The 21,409-nt window shown below is 44.1% G+C and overlaps 1 protein-coding gene across 1 annotated transcript in view; it reads left to right on the plus strand.

The window, feature by feature from the left end:
- The window catches only part of LOC120944384 (Grid2 interacting protein), a 148,296-nt gene that overhangs the window by 82,729 nt on the left and 44,158 nt on the right, over positions 1–21,409 (plus strand). Inside the window, 6 exon segments of the mRNA XM_040358441.1 lie at positions 1,527–1,621; positions 6,656–6,836; positions 10,722–10,870; positions 13,933–14,031; positions 17,274–17,371; positions 19,649–19,754. Of these exon segments, the coding sequence (XP_040214375.1) occupies positions 1,527–1,621; positions 6,656–6,836; positions 10,722–10,870; positions 13,933–14,031; positions 17,274–17,371; positions 19,649–19,754 (728 nt within the window).

Consider the following 21,409-nt stretch of genomic DNA (forward strand, 5'->3'; position numbering starts at 1 on the left):
CAGTAATAGTAGTGGTAAAAAAAAAAAAAAAAGCACTTGTGGGTTTAACTAATTATATTTTTGTATAATTCTCTTTTAAGGGGTGTGTCCTATACCTACATACTTTTCCTAAAAGATGTCCCTCATTAAAAAGTTGGGAGGTATGGGTTGGCCAATATGGAGAGACATATTTGCGGCCCTTGAGAGACTGCAGGAACACAGCACTAATTGTCATCTTTGCTGCAGATTCAAGACTTGGAGTGTTTCACCACCTATTTTGGCATTAACCCTAAGTACCGACTGTGGGAACACAGTGCCACGCTTTTTTCTTGTGGTTTTGATAAACGTAGCAACCAATCTCTTATCTCCATCTACTCCCCATATCTGGGGTTTGTCTTGCAGCCCAGGGTTGGGGCTCTCTGACCCATCTGCCTGTCCATATCTGTTAGAGCTGCACGATTAATCGCAGAGAGAATCGCAATCTCGATTCTCCCCGCCCGCGGGATGACCCGCGATTCTTCTGTTTCACGGCCGGTTCCACTTAACCAGCGTGGAACGCAAATGGCGCCGATATCGGAACCGACGTCAGCAGCCTGCGCTGCTGGATGGATGCCTGGGCTTCTCTTGCAGATCTGTACAACTGTAGTGTGTATCCATGCGCCACCCAGTATTTGCCGGTGGTACTGCTTCTGATGTATTAATATTTCTCACAGTTCTGTACAACTGTGTGTATCCATGCGCCACCCAATGGTTGCTGGCGGTACTGCTTCTAATGTATAAAAAAGAGACCAGTGATATGTCTATAATGTTAAAGACCATATAACTCCTATGAAAAAAGCAGAATCAAAGTTTGATTCTGCTTTTTTTCATAGGAGTTATATGGTCTTTAACATTATAGACACATCACTGGTCTGTTTTTTATATATTCATATTTTCAGATAAATCACAGGTTTATTTATTCATTTATTTATTTGGGGGGGGGGGGGTTCTGGTATTCAGTTTTTGAGAATCGTGAGAGAATCATGATCTTTAGTCTAAGCAAAAGAATCGTGATTCTCATTTTGACCAGAATCGTGCAGCTCTAATATCTGTACACCATCAGTTTGTCTGGCTGTGTTGGAGGGGAATATATGTGCACCTCTTGGATACTCCTGAGATAACCTGTTTTCACAATAATCTCCTTCTAACTACGCACTGCTCTGAATCCTTGAAGAAGCAAACCAGGCAAACCGTGTTGGGATGAGTCATTCTTTCCTGTGTGTATTGTCTCAATAATATGGTATATAAGCTATAAACGTATATATGTACGGTATACACATAGGGAAGGACCTCTATCTTCAGGGGTGTCTTGGTTGGAGCATAATGTGTGGAGATAACATCCTCTATTTTGTTTATTTATTCCCGGATCCTAGGGTGTTTTTTGGTGGCATTATCTAGTGAATATCAGTTATATATCTCAGCATATGTTTGAAGAGGACTAAAAAAAAGTGAGACTTCCATTGGTCCTAAAAATGTAATTAATTAACCCTCCTCTCTTTTCTCATCAGGAACTGCAGTCACGAGAAGGTGGTGTGCATGTTGCAGGGGAGCGGGGCCATGCCGACCTTAGTGGTGGAAGAGGGGAACATATCTTACTGCACAGGTGAGGAAAAGCAAAGATTTGGTTGATTATTTCCAGAATGTAGAGATCAATGTGATCAGTGCAGGAACCTAATTAGCAATCGCCTTTTTCCTTGTACTGATCGTTTGAGCCAATGTGAAATCTTGTTTCTATGTGTCCTTGCAGAGCCTTATTAAATAAGCTTGATTAAAGAGGTTAGCCGGCTTCTCATAATACCGCGGAACGGCAGGGCTGACCTAATCTAAAATCTGTGGTAAAGCAAATCTAAACCCAACAACAAAAATACTATAGGGGGGGGGGGGGGGTTTACTAAAACTGGTGCGCACAGAATCTAGTGCTGCCGTGCATAGTAACCAATCAGCGTCTAACTTCAGCTTGTTCAATGATGCTCCGTTTATACATAAGCGCTTTGAATTGCGGGTGGAATCGCCGCAATTCTGCCCACGATTTTAAAAATTCACGATTAAAATGTCAGATCGCACATCAGCGTCTTCATTCATGGCACCTAAAAACACGTTGCGATTCTGCCATGATTGTCATGCAACAAATAGACCACCCATTTGTGACCAAAGCCTTAAAGTGGTTGTAAAGCCTGAAGTTTTTTTTACCTTCATGCATTCAAAAAAAAACTTCAGTGTGCAGCTTATCCAGCCCCCACTAATATTTACCTAAGCCCGATCTTGATCCAGCGATGTGCAGGAGACCCGAGGCTCTCCCAGGTCTCTCCCTCCTGATTGGCTGAGATGCAGCAGCAGGAGCCATTGTCCATCACAGCCAGTAAAGTGGGAGCGGAGGGTGGGGCTGAGCCACGCTCTCTGGGCCAGATCCACAAATGAATTACGCCGGTGTATCTATGGATACGCCGCATAATTTTTAAAATGCCCCGTCGTATCTGTGTTTTGTATCCACAAAACAAGATACGCCTGAAGCTGGGCTTGATCCGACAGGCGTACATCTTAGTACGCCGTCGGATCTAAGGTGCATATTTACGCTGGCCGCTAGGTGGCGTTTCCGTCGAATTCTGCGTCGAGTATGCAAATTAGCTAGATACGGCGATCCACGAACGTACGTCCGGCCGGCGCATTTTTTTACGTCGTTTCCATAAGGCTTTTTTCGGCGTATAGTTACCCCTGCTGTATGAGGCGTATCCTATGTTAAGTATGGCCGTTGTTCCCACGTCGAATTTTAAAAATGTTACGTCGTTTGCGTAAGTCGTTCGCGAATAGGGCTTTGCGTAGAATGACGTCACCGCCGTAAGCATTGGCTTGTTCCGGTTTAATTTCGAGCATGCGCACTGGGATACCCCCACGGACGGCGCATGCACAGTTGAAAAAAAAACGTAATTTACGTTGAGTCAAGACGTATTTACATAAAACACGCCCCATCACATCCATTTGAATTGCGCGCCCTTACGCCGCCAAAGTTACACTATGCCGCGGTAACTTACGGCGCAAATTCTTTGAGAATACAAAAAAAAAGCTGTAAGTTACGGCGGCGTAGTGTATCAGAGATACTATACGCCCGACGAAGGAATGCGCCGCGCTACGTGGATCTGCCCCTCTGTGTCTTATGGATGCGGAGAGCCGGCTCGGTAGTGAGAATTCATGAGTGCCCCCACAGCAAACGGAGAGGTCCAGAGTGACGGTGGGGGACCCGAGAAGAGGAGGATCGGGGCTGCTCTGGGCAAAACCACTGCACAGAGCAGGCAAGTATAACATGTTTTTTATTTTTGTTGTTTTCTTTTTAAATAAAACATTTCCCTTTACAAGCACTTTAAGCTTTGCCAATTTAATCTAGAACCTGATTGGCTACTATGCACAGCTCCACCAGTTTTGGTAAATCTTCCCCATAGTAGTCAGTTTACCAGTCCTTGGATGTGGGGGCTGAATTTCTTTTCTTTCAGGCTTGTTTTTATTTTGTTTCACAGCAAATCGAAACAGTTTGAACAAACATTTGCACGAAAATTCTCGACAAAGGCTTTTTGTTTATTGTTTCTGATCATGCTCAGTCTTTCTTTTCTGACTTTTCTTGTACTAAAACAGTACACATTAAACGAAAAACATTCGCTCTGTTCCCGTACGATAACATTTTTGGAGATTGTCCCTTTGGGAATTTTCGTATGAAAATTCGGAATCGGCTGTCGAAAATTGTGTACACACTATACGAAAACCGTACGAAACTTCTTTGGACGAAAATGTTCGCCCGATTTTCTTATAGTGTGTGTACGAGCCTTAACACACATCTGCCGTCCTACTCCAGGAGATCACTCCCACCCACTTCTGCAGGTGCACATTTTTCCAATGCAACCAGCGGTCACCGTTCTCACTAAATACACATCCATAGATTGTTCATTTGACAGAGTGTGCAGGAGCTGAGCAATCAGATAACAGCCTATGTGGATAGAGCTGTAGTATTGAAAACAGGAGAAGTATGTCCTGGGTTCTGTAAAGCTCACCATACACTATACCAGTGATGGAGAACCTTGGCACCCCAAATGTTTTGTTTTCCCATGATGCTCATGCACTCTGCAGTGTAGTTGAGCATCATGGGAGATGTAGTTCCAAAACATCTGGGGGGCCAAGGTTTGCCATCACTGCACTATACAATCAACTTTGTAGTGCATGGGTGTTCAACCTGTGGCCCTCCAGCTGTTACGGAACTACAAGTCCCATGAGGCCTTGCAATCCACTCAGTTACAAGCATGACTCCCAAAAGCAGAGGCATGATTAGACTTGTAGTTCCACAACAGCTGGAGGGCCACAGTTTGAGCACCCATGATGTAGTGCAAGGGCCTGCCTGATTGGATCCAGAGTGATTGGTTAGGTTGTGTCCTCCTATTATATCGTTTTTGTAAATATAAAGGTGATCGTACAGAGATTATACAATCAGATTTTATAGCGTACAGCCACCTTCTTTATACCCTAAAATGAACTAGTTGCGCTTTTCGGTGCCAAGAATCGTTTACGGTACCCCAGACACAGAAGCAAATACACATTTTGCCACGTGAAAAAACGAGTAAAAAAAGCAGCAAAACACACAGTAAAAAAAAGTGCAACCAGCAACACACCAAAATGTCCCATGAGCTACTTTGCCACCCACGTGTAGCGCAGCCCATGGAGAATAACAGGCTGCCCTATGCGTGATTTTACACCAGACTTTGTCTGCACCTCCAGATGTCTGTGTGCATGAGATCTAATTAATTAATCAGAGCCTAGAGTGCCGTAAAGTGCAATAAACCAAAGCAACTAACTAGAATTCACTTAAAGGGAATCAGAACAATATAGGATGGTTGCTGCTTTGTTGCTGTGGGCATTGCAATTTGCATATATAATTTTGCGCTGTAAAGAAGAGTTAACACCAGTTTGGTCGGCTGTGGCGCATTAATGTGTGCTGCAGTAGGACAGAGCATTCTCTTAAATAGGCTACCCAATGCACTACAAAGGACGAAAAGTCCTGCAGCAGAATTTCATTGCAGCTCACTGCAAGGAGCATCGAGGTGCCATCCAGTATGAATGGCACTGCTAAGCACCAACACACATAACATGCATTATTGTGTGTTGCAATCGCAGTGCACTGGTGTGTATGGACTCTAAACGTATGTTGTTCTTAAAAGTTAAAGTGGAGTTCCACCCTGAAAAAAAAATTTTTTTAGCACCAAAAAATTGAAAAAAAATGTTTTTTTTATACTTGCCAGAAATAGCGGTTGCTATGCGAAAGTCCGTAATCTGCCTCTTCATCGTTCGCGGTGGGTCTTCTTCCTCCGTCCTCCTGCGGTGTCTTCCTGTGAATGGGGCGCGCTGCCTTCTGGGAACTTATACAATATTTTTTAATCATATGTTGTTTGATAATGTTTTGTGCACATTTGTTTATTTGATAAGGATTAGTGACTTCATGAGTGCAGTCCTATGATTTTCATTGTTATTTTTATTATATATTAGCGCCCCCTATCTTTTATCCTTTAAGCTAGTGCATTGTTGGTTCACTAACTTTTTCCTTTCATTTCCCTTCTAAATGTTTTTTTTTTTCTTTGTCTAAATTTCTCACTTCCTGGTCCTCCTCAGTAAGCTTGCCCCCATCATCCGAGTCGTTCTGGATGGGGGTTAGTCAGCGTGCTCGCCCCCTCCCTTGGGACTACATCCCTGCGGGGAGTCTTCACAGCGTCTCCCTGCAGGGATGTACTCCCAAGGGAGTGAACCAGCATGCTGACTAACCCCCATCCAGAACGACTCGGATGATGGGGGCAAGCTTACTGAAGAGGAACAGGAAGTGAGAAACTCAGATAAAGAAAAAAAAACATTTAGAAGGAAAATCAAAGGAAAAGGTAAGTGGAACCAACACTAGCTTAAAGGAACCTACCGTATTTATCGGCATATACCGCGCACTTTTTTGCCCTGAAAATCAGGGCAAAATCGGGGGTGCGCGATATACGCCGATACCCGCTTTCCCGCGCCGAGTGTGAATACTGCGCCGGCATATACCGAGCGCAGTACACTCGTGTATAGTCGGGCAGTCTCGGCTCCTCCCGCGCTCACGTCCTGGACGTACAGGACGTGAGCGCGACAGTAGTATAGTAGTATAGTAGTAGTGGTATATGCCAGCGCAGTATTCACACTCGGTGCGGGAAACTAGCGAGGAGGACGCCGGACCCGACGAAGAGGACACCCGAAGCCGCAGACGGACGCCGGACCCGACGAGGCTGCCGATGGACGCCGCGCAAGACACCAAAACTGTAAGTACAAAATCCTTTTTTCCACATGAATTTTTGGCCAACTTTAGGGGTGCGCGCTATACCCCAATAAATACGGTATTTAGAAAATAAAAAACAAACCTTTACAACCCCTTTAAACTGAATGGGTTGTTTTACAAGGTGATCGTTTACAATCACTTTTTACCAGGGTAGGGTAAGGAATAAATGTTATTGCTATGCACAGCAAATGACAAGGTAGAATGATCTCTGTTTTGCTTCTTCTTGTGTCATTAAATTCGGTTTAGAGAATTCCAAAGCTAGAAGTTCCAATTCATCATTAGAATAACTTAATTTACTGCTGTTTTCAGACTCAGATTCGGAGACCACTGTACCAACATCTGCTCTCACCTCACTCCAATGGGTGGCGGAGATCCTTCCCTCCAACATTCGCATCCAGGGACGCAGCTTTAGCCAACAGCTGGAACACCTACTGACTCCCACCGAGCGGTATACAGTCTGCAAAGGGCTAGAGAGCTTCTTCCAGCACAGGTACTGACAATCCGCCATCTTTTGGTTTCATATAACGCAGCTTTTATTTACCCCAGTTCCCGTTGACTGCCAGCAAGTTTTCTCCATCCTTTCATAGTATCAATATGCTTCTTTTAGGCTCTGTACACACAGGCATTGTTCTTATCATGTAAAGCAGTGGTCTCCAAACTAGGGTGACCACATTTCCTGTGCCAGTTTTATTCCGGGACAGTGTATTGTCCTGGCATAAAGATGCCAGGGACAGACCTGCAAAATGCGGCACTGTCCTGGGCAATCCGGGACATGTGGTCACCCTCAGCTTTTGGTCGGAAATTCCGACAGTGTGTAGGCTCCATCTGAATTTTTATGTCGGAATTTCCGTCAAGAAAAATTTGAGAGCTGGTTCTCAAATTTTCCAACAAGAAAAGTTCTTGTAGGAAATTCCGATCGTCTGTATGCAATTCCGCCGCACCAAAAACCACGCATGCTCGGAAATCAAGTCGACGCATGCTCGGAAGCTTTGAACTTAATTTTTCTCGGCTGTTGTACGTCACTGCGTTCTTGGTGGTCGGAATTTTGTGTGACCATGTGTATGCAACACAAGTTTGAGCCAAAATTCCGTCTGAAAAAAAAATCACGGTTTTCTTGTCGGAATTTCCGATCGTGTGTACGCAGCATTGCATTCCTTAGGATGCACGTTCATATACAAAAATCGAATGCTAAATCTACTTGGAGATTTTATTTTAATTATCCAGTTGTTTTATATTATGTTTTATATTATGGCATAAAAGGAATTTATTCATAGAGAGTGTAAAGTTACAGAAAAGTGCACTGTAACCAATCACCATAAAGATCTTCCTTAGTGTACTGATGGCAATATCCCCTTCAAACAACTGATGTCTCCTTCATACAGTCCTTGGCATAAAAAATAATAATTTATCAAATATTTATACCGACCTTGGATAAATGTATACATATGAATTAGATTCAAGGTCAGATTAAAGATTTGGCAGATAAACATGGTTCCAATTACTTGGGTAAGGTGACCTACCTTTATATAAAAATAGCATGGTGGTTCTGGGAACAGCTGATTTGGAAAGGCGTGGCTTATTTAAAGTAGAACTCCAACCAAAGCTTATTTTCTTGACTTGGGCGGAGTGTTAGAACCCCTGACAGGTATATGTATTCATGTAGAAGAGATCTACCCTCATTGTTTTGTCATGGTGACTATTGTTTTCCGGTGGGGACACCTGGTCTGGTGACAACAGTGGAAGGTAGGATTACCCTCGGCACTGGGGAGATCACCACTAACTGTATCTGGGAAAAGGGAGATTTTCCTGATAAGAACACAGCTGCAATAAAGACCTGACAGAGGCACTAATCTTTTATTACTCTATCCACAACTAAAAAAAAAAAGTTTTGGCTGGAGTTCTACTTTAAATGTTAATGGCACCGATATAATCCCCTTATCCTCTTCACGACCCTGTACTATCTTAAAGGGATGAGGTGCCGTATCGAATAGAGGATACACCAATCACTTCTCTCAAATGTACTTTAAATGTTGTTTTCATTAGTTATGTGTCTTACATAGTTTATAATACTATGTTGTGTGAGTGCTCTGTGTTGTTTGTACAGTATATGTTGTGTGTGCGCTCTGCTCTGTTGATTTTATGGTGTGTGCTCTGTGTAGTTTGTAGACACGTGCATTTGTTTTCGTTAGAATGCATTTTCGTCCGAAAATCGTGTTTTTTCGTTATCGTTTTAACAAACGATAACGAAAGCGCAAGAAGCGAAAACCGAAAGATCCGACATAAAAAATGCTTTATTTTCGTTTTGGTAAAAATTCGATATAGAGAGATTCGACATTATAGAGAAAAGATTTGACATCATAGAGAAAAGATTCGACATCATAGAGAAAAGATTAGACACTATAGAAATAATAGATTCGACATTACAGAGAATAGATTGCGATTTATGAGAAAATAGATTCGACATTATAGAGAATAGATTCGACATTATTACTAGTCATACAACATTAGAATTCTTGTAGGCGGAATATTCGAACGGAAATGTACGATTCGACGTAAAGTTTCGACGTTCCGTCGAATATTCTTTTGACCATTCGACAGAAACCAAGTATTATTGGATTTTCGGACGAAAGCTATTCCCCAACGGAAAACTAAATAAATCAAAACGATTTTCGGGAGTCACTAAATAAATTTATTTTCCAAACGAAAACGAAAAAACGAAAAGAAATATTCCAGTCTGCACATGTCTAGTAGTTTGTACAATGTATGTTGTGTGTGCTCTGTGGTGTTTGTGCAGCGTATATGTTGTGTGTTGTTTGTACAGTATATTTTGTTTGCCCTGTGCTGTGTGTTATTTGTAAACAGGGCCATCTTATCCAGTGGGCACACCTGGGCACAGCCCAGGGGCCCCATCAGGACAGGCAGGGCCGATCCTAGGCGGGTGCACCATGCCCTGACGCTGTAAGCTGCCACAGAGAAGCGGCACCAAGCCGCCGAAGCTGTGGCATGCCACTTGACTGCACTGGTTGCTAGAATTGGCGGCTGCCTGGTGCCTAGCAACCAGTGACATCAGTGGCCGCCCCAACATTCAGAGCGTGCCGTGGCCGCCCCAGCATTTATAGCGTGCCGCCAATGTGGCTGGAAAACTAGATCGGCTCCATCCCCTTCCCCTGCCAGCTTCTGACTCAGACAGCGTAGCACGCCGCAGGTCACCAACTTCATTGTTGGGGCACCAATGCATTTCTTTGCCCGGGGGCCCATGATGCTAAGAAGATGGCACTGTTTGTACACTGTATATTGTGTGTGTTTTGTGGTGTTTGTGCATTGAATGTTATGTGTGCTTGTACCTGTGTGGCCAAAACATGGCTTGTTATCACCTCTTAATATTTCAATACAAACATTGAAACAGAATGTTATGTGTGCTCTGTGCTGTTCTCAAATGGTTCCATCCTCATCTCTTTAAATAAAATGATAAAGCATATTAAATCAGTTTCATTTAAATTTTAATTTCATACAGTGGAACTCCAGTCAAAACTTTCTCTTCATTGCATGGTGTGTGGAGAGGTCACAGCCAATGACATTTCTTTCTTTCTCCTCATTTTGTGTATTCAGGGCATGTAAGATTGGTGTGAGGTCGGCCTCAGTACACGTCTGCGTATGATCCGTATTACATACAGACAGAGTATTCCACAGCCCTAAAGAGCGGTTCACAAACTGACGGAAGTAAACTATAAATATTCATGTCAGCTAAGCCTAAGGCTTGTGTTTGGTGTTATATTTCCTCTTATGCCATCATATACGCAATAGATGTCCTCCATCCGAAATCTTGACCTTGGAGCTCCATTAGAAACATCTTAGGCCTCGTACACACGGTCGGACAAAACCTATGAGGATGGTCTGACGGACCGCTTTCATCGGTTCACCACTGAAGTAGCCTGATGGTCTGATGTGCCTACACACCATCAGTTCAAAATCCGATCGGGTCAGAACGTGGTGACGTAAAACACACAACATGCTGAAAAAACGAAGTTCAATGCTTCCAAGCATGCGTCGACTTGATTCTGAGCATGCGCGGGTTTTGAACCGATGCTTTTGTGTACTAACCATCGGTTTGGACCTATCGGTCAGCCGTCCATCGGTTCGATTTTAAAGCAAGTTCTCTTTTTTTGGACCGAAGGACAACAGACCGATGGGGCGTATACACGGTCGGTTTGGACCGATGAAACTGAACTTCAGTCCGTTTTCATCGGTCTGGACCAATGGTGTGTACGCGGCCTCAGTGTCTACGCCTTGAGCCAGCCATTTACATACGTAAAGCATATAAAAAATGGTAGAAGTCATTGAAGATGAGTGATTGTATCTGATATTTTCTTTGCAGGAACATTGACACCCTGATAGTGGATATATACCCCGTCCTGGACACTCCAGCCAAGCAAATTATCTGGCAGTTCATCTTCCAGCTGCTGACCTATGAAGAGCAAGAGCACTGCCAACACAAAATCGCTCGCTTCCTGGGCTACAAGGCAGGTCAGAGAGCTCCATAACTGAGCCCTCATTCCACTGTGCTCTGTAATCCCCGACTTTAAAGTGGAGTTCCACCCATTTTTTTATGTTTGTCTGTGCTGCATGCCCTAATCTCATAGGCCCGGATTCAGAGAGCAATTGCGCCTGCGTAACCATAGTTACGCAGCGCAATTGCTTGCTTGTGCCGGCGTTACGAATGCTCCTGATTCAGGAACATCGTAACGCCGACTGCAGCCTAAAATCTGCGTGGCGTAAGGCTCTTATGCCACGCAGATTTTAGGCTGCATTCTTGCCATGACCGCTAGGGGGCGCTCCCATTGTGCTCAGTGTATAGTATGCAAATTGCATACTAACACCGATTCACAATGTTGCGCGAGTCGTTTACGCAAGTCGTACGTGAATGGGGCTGGGCGTAGGTTACGTTCATGTCGTAGGCATTGAGCCGTCGTATCTTAGGGAGTATATGCGACGTGATTCTGAGCATGCGCCGTTCGGCCCTTCATTTACATGGGGTCTCGCTTCATTATAATAGATCACGCCCACTACCTTCCTACTTGATTAGGCGGCGTTACGCCGGCCAATTTACGTTACGCCGACGCAAGTTTGGAGCAAGTGCTTTGTGAATACTGCTCTTGCCTCTCAGAGTTACGTCGGGCGTAGCGCATATGAGATGTGCTACGCCGGCACAAAGATGCGCCGCTGCACGTGAATCCGGGCCAAAGAGAGTAAGTATATCAAAAAATTTGATACATTTATTAACATAGTATCAAAAAATAATAAAACATCAAACACAAACAGAATAAAACAGTACAAATATCGGGACAACCATACGTGTCACCGAATATTCATATATAAATGGACTTCCCCTTTAATGGCAAGAAAGGCTTAATCTCGTCACTTTGTATCCTTCTCCTATCACAATGTGAAGTTGACATCCATTGCAGGGATTACCACCTCAAATCCTGTTTGTTGGGAAGCCCTTGTCACATGACCTTAATGAAACTTCTCAACCTTTAACTGTCTCCCATGAGACATAATCCATGCGTTTCTGTAGCTCGGTGGCTTACATCAAACCATAAAGCCTTGGGCCTGTGTAGGGGGCAGGCCTTGCCGGTTGATTACTAATATCCATTATAGGGATGTTACTAAGCTCTACGAATTAAGCTTTTAAGTCCCTTATCTACCAGCATACAGTCATGAACAGCAGGATGTCATACCTCACAACGTTCACTTTCCAAATGGGGCCAAACCGCGTCACATCGCTTTGGCCTAATTATGCAGGTGATTTTTGGTTTGACCTATCACAATCTCTGGTGATTAGTTCTGGGAGGTATGGCAAAGCTTTATGAGTGTTTTCAGACATTGAGTTTTGCTTTTGTGTGTAACTCCTATGTCTGTATCCCATGCAGCGCAAAATAAAACATCATATCCTCAACAGAAAGTTGTCCGGTGGACCTACGGCCGGGAGCACCGATTTTTAAAATCCGGGCACCCCTTCCATAGACTCCCACGTTAAACGTCAGTCTAGTCATGGGCACAGTGAGGCATGGGCACAGTGAGGCATGCACATGGACACAATGAGGCACAGTGAGGCATGCAGATGGACACCCTAGGCTTATACTCGAGTCAATAAGTTTTCCCAGTTTTTGTGGTAAAATTAGGTGCCTCGGCTTATATTTGGGTCAGCTTATACTCGAGTATATACGGTAAGTTGTCATTTTCAATGCAAAAAACACTAATGCCGCGTACACACGATAATTTTTCGGCATAAAAAAAAAACGTTTTTTTTCAAAAATGTAATTTAAAATGATCGTGTGTGGGCTTCACATAATTTTTCAGATTCTGAAAAACGACAAAAAAAAATTCGAACGTGCTGCATTTTTTAATGTAGTTTTAAACAATGTCGTTTTTCGGGTTGTAAAAAATGGTCGTGTGTGGGCTAAAACGACGTAAAAAACCCGCGCATGCTCAGAAGCAAGTTATGAGACGGGAGCGCTCGTTCTGGTAAAACTACCGTTCATAATGGAGTAAGCACATTCATCACGCTGTAACAGATAGAAAAGCGCGAAATCATCTTTTACTAACACGGAATCAGCTAAAGCAGCCCCAAGGGTGGCGTCATCCGCATGGATCTTCCCCTTTATAGTGCCGTCGTACGTGTTGTACGTCACCGCGCTTTGCTAGATCATTTTTTTTAAATGATGGTGTGTAGGCAACGTCGTTTTAATGATGAAGTTGGGAAAACGTCGTTTTCTCAACATGCTGAAAAACAACGTTTTTTTTTTCATGCTGAAAAATGATCGTGTGTACGCGGCATAAGAGCAGTTGTCTGGCTGTGAAGAGAACTGGTCTCCAATGGGCATTGTAATGGTGTGAAAGTCCAACCTTGAACTTGCATTCTTACCTTTCAGGAATTGCTTGTTTGTTTTTTCTTATTTACTTGTATTTTCTCCCTGTCAGAACAGAAGTGTCAGTCTGTAAGCCATAAAATCTCCTGCCTGACCTCAATGACAAAGTTATATATTGTCAGTTATCAGCCCTGAGATCAGGCAGGGGATAGCTCAGCCATTGGATTCCACTGCTGTGTTTCAGCCAATGGGGAGAGAGAGACCTGGGATAGCCAAGACTCCAGTGCACATCACTGGATGGAGAGGGAGCTCAGGTGAGTATTAAGGGGCTGCAGAACACAAAAGGTTTTTTACCTTCATGCATAGAATGCACAAAGGTAAAAAACCTTTAGCCAAACACTGTTAGTTCATTTTTTTCCTTCAGTTTGGCCAACAGTTTCCTCCATCCACACTATTGAGGTGGATGAAGGAATAAAATAATTCCCCCATGACGTATTTTGACAGTTGTACACAATGATCGAGAAAAACTATCCAGAACGTTGGTTCAACAGAAAACAATCAAACAATTCACTTTCTTCATGCAAGGACTGCCACACAAAGATCAAAATTCAAGTGATTGTAAAGGATCGAGGGGATAAATAACAGAGCACAGAGGAATGAATTATCTTGCTATGTTGGTAGTGTTACAAAGGGATTTTGACTGGTGATTCTTTGCAGCTGCCGGGGATGCAGATACAGCAGCACCACACCGAGGCTCTGTCCATGGACAGGCAACGTATCAGGGGAGCATGAGAGCTGCCGAAGAAGCAAAACCAGGTACATTTTTATTTAGTCTTACCAGTACATTCAAATCATAAGTGAAAATGATGTGGTCACACTGAAGAGGTAAATCTCTGGTAAACCATATTCTCCTTGCACACTTAAGAGTTCTCCGTGAAAAAAAGATGGCTCAAGGAGATAGAATCATTCCTGTGAGTGCAGTTCACCCGTGTGTACCTATACTTGTGCAGTCACACTGCTCTCCGTACAGCCCATGGCCCAGATTCACAGAGAGCATGGCGCACATTACGCCGCCGTAGCGCACACACTGTACGGCACGCCAACGTAGCGCGGAGAGGCATGCATTGCATTCATCAAGCCAGTGCTCCCAAGGCTGCGCCAGTGTGGCGTGGGTTTCGAAAGCGCACGCCGGCGTAGGTGGAAGTGGGCTTGACCCCATGCAAATGATGGGCCGAGCGCCAGACCGGTACGTCGGCGTGGCGCAGTGTTTTACGCCCGGCGTATTCCTGAACTGCGCATGCGCCGTGACGTGGACGCAAGCACAGCACACCCCTGTGCCTGCTCACAACCACGCCGGCACAACCGCCTAAGCTACGCCGGATAACCGCGTACGCCGTAAACATAACGTACGCCCAGCCAGACGCACGTCCAATGCAAAGTGCGCCAGCTTGTGTTCCCTGGTGCAGTAGTGCTATGACCATGGCTGCCCCTGGCATGTTGGCATACGGATCTGTTGTCCTGCAAGTGTGGTTGCTCTGCTCGTCCATAACAAAAGTTGTAACCAAACCATTTATTCAAATGTCTGCTGGAAACCTGTCCGCTCGGCCGTACACACGACCGAACATGTCTGCTGAAACTGGTCCGCGAACCAGTTTCAGCAGACATGTTCGGTCGTGTGTACGGGGCCTTAGAAGCGCTTAAGATGTGCATGCTTTTATAAGTTCGCAAATGTAGCACTGCCCCCGTAAGGGCCGCTAGGTAGTTACCTGGATCCTTTTCCCAGTAGTTTCCTTGCAGCAAAACACATCACTTTAACCGTTTAAGGACCGCGCACTGTATTTATACGTCGGCAGAATGGCACGGACAGGCATAATCACGTACATGTACGTGGCCCTTTAAATGCCTGCCGTGTGCCGCCTTCCCCGGCAGTCGAACCGCGGGTCTCTCGGACTCGATTGGCGCGGGGATCCCCATGATCGTCTCACGGAGGTATAGAGCGGGGAGATGCTTGTGTAAACAAGCATCTCCTTGCTCTGCCTAGTAAGAATGACACTGATCTCGGCTCCGTGTACTCGGAGCTGATCACCGCCATTACTAGTAAAAAAAAAATGATAAAAATGCCAACGCTATAACTTTTGCGCAAACCAATCAATAAACGCTTATTGCGATTTTTTTTTTACCAAAAATATGTAGAAGAATACGTATAAGCCTAAACTGAGGAAAAACAAATATTTTTTAGATATATTTTTGGGTGATATTTATTATAGCAAAAAGTAAAAAATATTGGCCCAGATTCTCAAAGGGCTTACGACGGCGCAACGCAATGTACGCCGTCGTAAGTCCTAATCTGGGCCGTCGTATCTATGTGACTGATTCTTAGAATCAGTTACGCATAAATATCTATTAGATCCGACAGGCGTAAGGCTCTTACGCTGTCGGATCTTAAATGCAATTTTTTTTTTGCCGCTAGGTGTCGCCTCCGTCGTTTTCCCCGTCGAGTATGCAAATTAGCAAAATACGGCGAATTCCCGAACGTACGCGCGATCGACGCAGTGAAGTTACCGACGTTTACGTTAGATTTGCGACGCGTAAAGTTGCCCCTGCTATATGAGGGGCAACCAATGTTAAGTATGGCCGTCGTTCCCGCGTCGAAATTTTAATTTTAAAATTTACGTCGTTTGCGTAAGTCGTCCGTGAATGGGGCTGGACGCCATTTACGTTCACGTCGAAACCAATGACGTTCTTGCAACATCATTTAGCGCAATGCACATCGGGAAATTTTAGGGACGGCGCATGCGCATTACGTTCGGCGCGGGAACGTGCTTAATTTAAATGCTATACGCCCCCTACCTGCCTAATTTGAATTAGGCGGGCTTTTGCCGGGTGATTTACGCTACGCCGCCGCAACTTTACAGGCAAGTGCTTTGTGAATAAAGCACTTGCCTGTAAAGTTGCGGCGGCGTAGCGTAAATGACATACGTTACGCGCCGCAGTTTTACGCCCATCTACGAGAATCTGGGCCATTGAATTTTTTTCAAAATTGTCGCTCTATTTTTGTTTATAGTGCAAAAAATAAAAACCGTAGAGGTGATCAAATACCACCAAAAGAAAGCTCTACTTGTGGGGAAAAAAGACGTCAATTTTGTTTGGGAGCCACGTCACATGACCGCGCAATTGTCAGTAAAGCGACGCAGTGCGAATCGCAAAAGTGGCCAGTGGAAAGAATTCAATTATGTAGCCACTGAGACAGAACAGGCCAGAACTATCAACACAGCCATACTGATTACAATAAACAAACACTAAATTTGCCTAATGAGAGGCAGCTCCGCTGCATACAGTGAGTCTGAACTAAATTGACCTAATCCTAGCACCTAACTAGGAGAGTGCTACACAAACATTTGACTGGGAAACTTTGGATGTCATTAAATAACTTGTATCTCGCGGGAATTCCTCCTTCTGCAGAGCAGTGGCAGCCGCTCATGCTGGGTGCACGCGCGCCCCACCCAATCCATGCGCCCGGCCCCTAATCTTCCCGCAGGGTGCCAGAAGCATGTATTTCAACAGGCTTTTTTTTTTTGGAAGCACATGATTAGAGCCTGAGGCTCTAATTGGCTTAAAAAAAGGGCAGGCTTGGGGCACAGAGCACTGTTGTTGCTGTGGGGATCTATTGTTGCTGGCTGCAGGGGATCTACTGTATTTTACTGCTTTTCTTGTCACCACTGAAAAAAAATCCATACAAATTACAAGAGCTTCTTTTATGCGACAGGCGTCCTGTGATTTTGCCGCAATTTTACCGCGATTGTCGCCCGATACACCAAGATGTGAACAGAGCCTAAAAGGGGCAGTACTGGGAGGTGGGCAGGGGATGGAACCAAGGGACAGGGCTCAGAGGGGAGTAGGGTGCAGAGACAAGGAGTGACTCAGAAGGGGGAGTGCCTGCATCTGTTTTATCAGAAAAAAAAAGCCCTGCTGTAAACTATTATAGCTAAACATACAAATCACTAATGGAAGTTCCTGTTTTATTCATCAATGTATTTTCTCCTTTTTGCCTTGCTTAGTAACTCAGTGTGACCCAATGGAAGTTCCTCCTCGAGTCCATGGAGAACGACAAGCAGGAGATGGGGACATCATACCAGAGACTCCCAACCCTAAAATGGTATAGTTTATATGATTAGTTTTGCTAATATTTACTGTAAAATCCATAAATAAAATGTCAATAAAGTATAAAAAATTAACAGTGTAAAACAGCGACTTAACAATGTGATCTCAACACAGTGAAAGCAAATGTAAACTAACAGACACGCTAAATACAAATATATTTAGGTAAAAAATGCAATATAATATATAAAGGGCCGGATTCACAGACATTTGCACTTGCGCCGCGTATCAGTGATACGCTACGCCGCCGTATCTTACCTGGCGGAATTTGGAATCCTCAGCGATTTCGCGCTGTAAGTTACGGCGGCGTAGTGTTTTTCTGGCTGCGTATTTGAAATTGGGCGGATTGGGGGCGTGATTCATTTAAATGAAGCGCGTCCCCGCGCCGAATGAACTGTGCATGCTCCGTTTTGAAATTTCTCGCCGTGCTTTGCGCGAAATGACGTCGCACCGACGTAATTTTTTGAACTTAGACGTGAGTTACGTCCTTTCCTATTCACGAACGACTTACGCAAAAAAAAAAAAAATTCAAATTTCGACACGGGAACGACGGCCATACTTAACATGGCAAGTCTATCTATACGCCGCAAAATAGCAGCTTTAACTATACGGAGGCAAAAGCCGACTAGCGACGACGTAAGAGAATGCGACGGCCGCGCGTACCTTCGTGGATCGACGGAAAAAGCTAATTAGCATACCCGACGCGGAAAATGTTGCAAACTCCACCCAGCGGGCGCCGAAGTATTGCACCTACGATTCGAAGGCGTACGAAGCCGTACGCCTGTCGGATCGAAGCCAGATGCCGTTGTATCTTGGTTTGAGGATTCAAACTAAAGATACGACGCGGCAAATTTGAAAGTACGCCGGAGTATCAGTAGCTACACCGGCCTACTCGCTCTGTGAATCTGGCCCAAAAAATTCATGTAAAACTCCAACACCTCAAGTGATGAGAGCTCCCTTTGTGAATACCACCACCACCCCTGATAATAAGGGCGTTTACCAGATCCTATTGACCTTCTATCTCTAGAAAAGTCAAACGAGCAATGATCATAACCATCAGTGAGATGTTGTATGCCCCTCTATGGAACTTTGATTGCCTCTCCTTATCTCCAAACCAGCCACATCAATTGCCTCGGACCGATGTATACAGGGAAAAAGATGCTCCAATCGTGTAAAATCACTCACTAGTTTATTAAAACAATTAAAAAATTGCACTTACATGTTTCATCATAAATGACGCCTATTGCCGCGTACACACGTTCGGAATTTCCAACAAGTACAGTTCGATGTGAGCTTTTGGTCAGAAATTCATGACACAGTGTGATGGTCAGTGGGAAGAACGCTCCTTACGCTTGTAGTCATTGGGAAGAATTATTCCCTTACAAATAACTAAAAAGATCAATGGTGTCAGTGGGAAATTATCTAAGAGGCAGAAAGTGCTCATTGCTCCAGGATCTCCTAGCGAAATTTGGAAGCTGCTGGAGGTGAGAAAATGTAATCAACAAAGCCTTTGTTTTTGCTCTGACGAGGAGAAAATACAACTTTACATTTTAATAGACAAGTAATTACTAATAGTTAAAGAGTAACTCCACTTTTGTTAAAAAAACATTCCCCTCTGGGTGATCTCTATACATTGCGGGGATTCGACAAACTTTGTTGCAGTTCCTACCTTTTGTTATTCAGAAGAATAGCTGTTATGCTGGCCATACACTCTACGAAAAATCGTCCGAACAAACTTTCGAAAAAACGAACGTTCGGCCGTGAGCGCAAACGATATTGCCATCATGTACAGTAATGACATAAATAGTTCAGTGGACATAAATAAAACAACATTTTTTTTTTTTTTTTACATATACCTAGTGCAGAAAGTTCGGACGGGAAACACATTAACCTCTGATTTATCGTTCTTTCGGCAGAAAATTTCCAAAATTGTCCTTCGGTTTTCGGCTCAAAAATGTCTCAACGATTATCGATTTTGTGCCCATTACTGTCGAAAACAAACGAACTGTCTGAACGACCGAATTTCAGCTGATTTTTCGTATAGTGTATGGCCAGCGTTAGTTTTTAAACAATTTCAAGAGCAGAGATTAAGATCATAACAAATGCTCACTTGTGAATGGTTCTCTCAAAGGTGTGCGCAGGGGGGTGTGCCAGGTGTATTATTAGTACATTAATTTATTACTGATGAGGTTATGGGCCCTCTAAGCACTGATGATGGGTGGATTCCATTGTGTTGGCTTTTGAGTTGTATCTCTGTCCTGCTTCTTCTTTCTAGATGTCAGCAGTTTATGCTGAGCTGGAAAATCGTTTTATTAACAGTTACCCAGGAAAAGTGAGCAGTATGAGGTCCCGTGCAACATGTAACCTCTATCACACCACAGGTAGGTATATTGTTGGACTTTAATATCGATGAATGTTTGAAAGATTTTGTTGATTATACCACTGAGATGTGCCACTCGCACACACTAATCCTTAATCTTTTTATCTGCATTTGTTATTTAAACACTGGTGTTCACATTCACATCTTCATGGGCATTTGTTTTTATTTTTGCTTTACCCCCCTTGAAGTGATAAAACATGGTGGGTCAATTTCCATTTTTTTTGTTTGTTGTGCCAGCGCCCCCTAGTGCCACAAGAGGGAGCGCCATCCCACCTGAGGCACCTAGGGGGCGCTGGTTACAATGGCTGCTTCATCCCTGCAGTGGGACTCGGATGGAGCTTTTAACAGGTTGTAGAAGATTTTAATGTGCTTGTAAACCTCTGACATGAAATATGAAAAAAGTATATCCCTCTATAGCATAGCTCCCAACTATACCGGATTTTGAGGGACTGTCTTTGATTTGGAACAAAGCCCCTCTGTCCCTCATTACTCCTCATTTGTCCCTCATTTTGGTCTGATCAATATACTTGTATATAAAATGCTCTATTTATTTGTATAATTCTCCTTGAAGGGGGCATGGCAGGGTGTGTGTCCTATCCCTTCATACTTATGCTAATAGGTGTCCCTCGTTCCCATCTCAAAAACTTGAGAGGTATGCTCTAGTCAGTGGTCTCCAAACTGCAGCCCTGGGGCCAATGTGACCCTTGCTGGCTTTATCCGGCCTTTGGGGCACTATTTTATTCACTGACACCAATTACATCAATGATGGGGTACAGTTCCTACCATGATGGGGCTCAATTTCTCCCAGTGAAACCAGTGATGGGCTCAATTTCTCCCCAATGACAACCATGATGGGCTCAATTCCTCCCAATGATGGGGCACAATTCCTCCCAATGATTGGGGAACAATTCTCCCAAGACACCAATGATGGGGCACAATTCTCCCAATGATGAGGCTCAATTTCTCCCAATGATACCGATGATGTGGCTCAATTTCTCCCAATTACACCAATGATGAGGCACAATTCCTCCCAATGATGGGGCACAATTCCTCCCAATGATGGGGAACAATTCCTCCCAATGACACCAATGATGGGGCACAATTCCTCCCAATGATGGGGCTCAATTTCTCCCAATGACACCAATGATGGTGCACAAGTCCTCCCAATGACACCAACAATGGGACATTGTAAATGAATGATAAATGAATGATAAATGATACCAGTAAAGTGGTATGATTCCTCCCACTGAGACTAATTATGGGGAATTTTTTACTCCCACTGATGCAGGGACATTTTGTACCGATGGTCCAGCCCCCCTAAAGTCTGAAGGACAGTTAACTGGCCCTTTGTTTAGAAAGTTTGGAGACCCCTGCTCTAGTCTATAACGTATACTGGTTTCAATCCAGAGCAGCAAGTGTCATATTTGTCTGCTGCCTCTTTCCTATGCTATTTGCATGAGTAACTTCTGCAAATTTTCCTGACAACAGAGATAAAAAGGTGTCAGGGAGGGTGCTTCAACACACAGCCTGTGATTGACAGCATCAGCTCTGTTCCTGTGTGAAGTGGGGTGTGTCTCTTCCCTCTAATCAGCACTCAGCAAAGTGTAACTTAAGCTCTCTGTCCCCTGTTTTCTGAAGCTCAATAATGCTGTGAAA

The sequence above is a fragment of the Rana temporaria genome, chromosome 6, assembly GCF_905171775.1.
Source record: "Rana temporaria chromosome 6, aRanTem1.1, whole genome shotgun sequence".
In the NCBI taxonomy this organism is placed as follows: domain Eukaryota; kingdom Metazoa; phylum Chordata; class Amphibia; order Anura; family Ranidae; genus Rana; species Rana temporaria.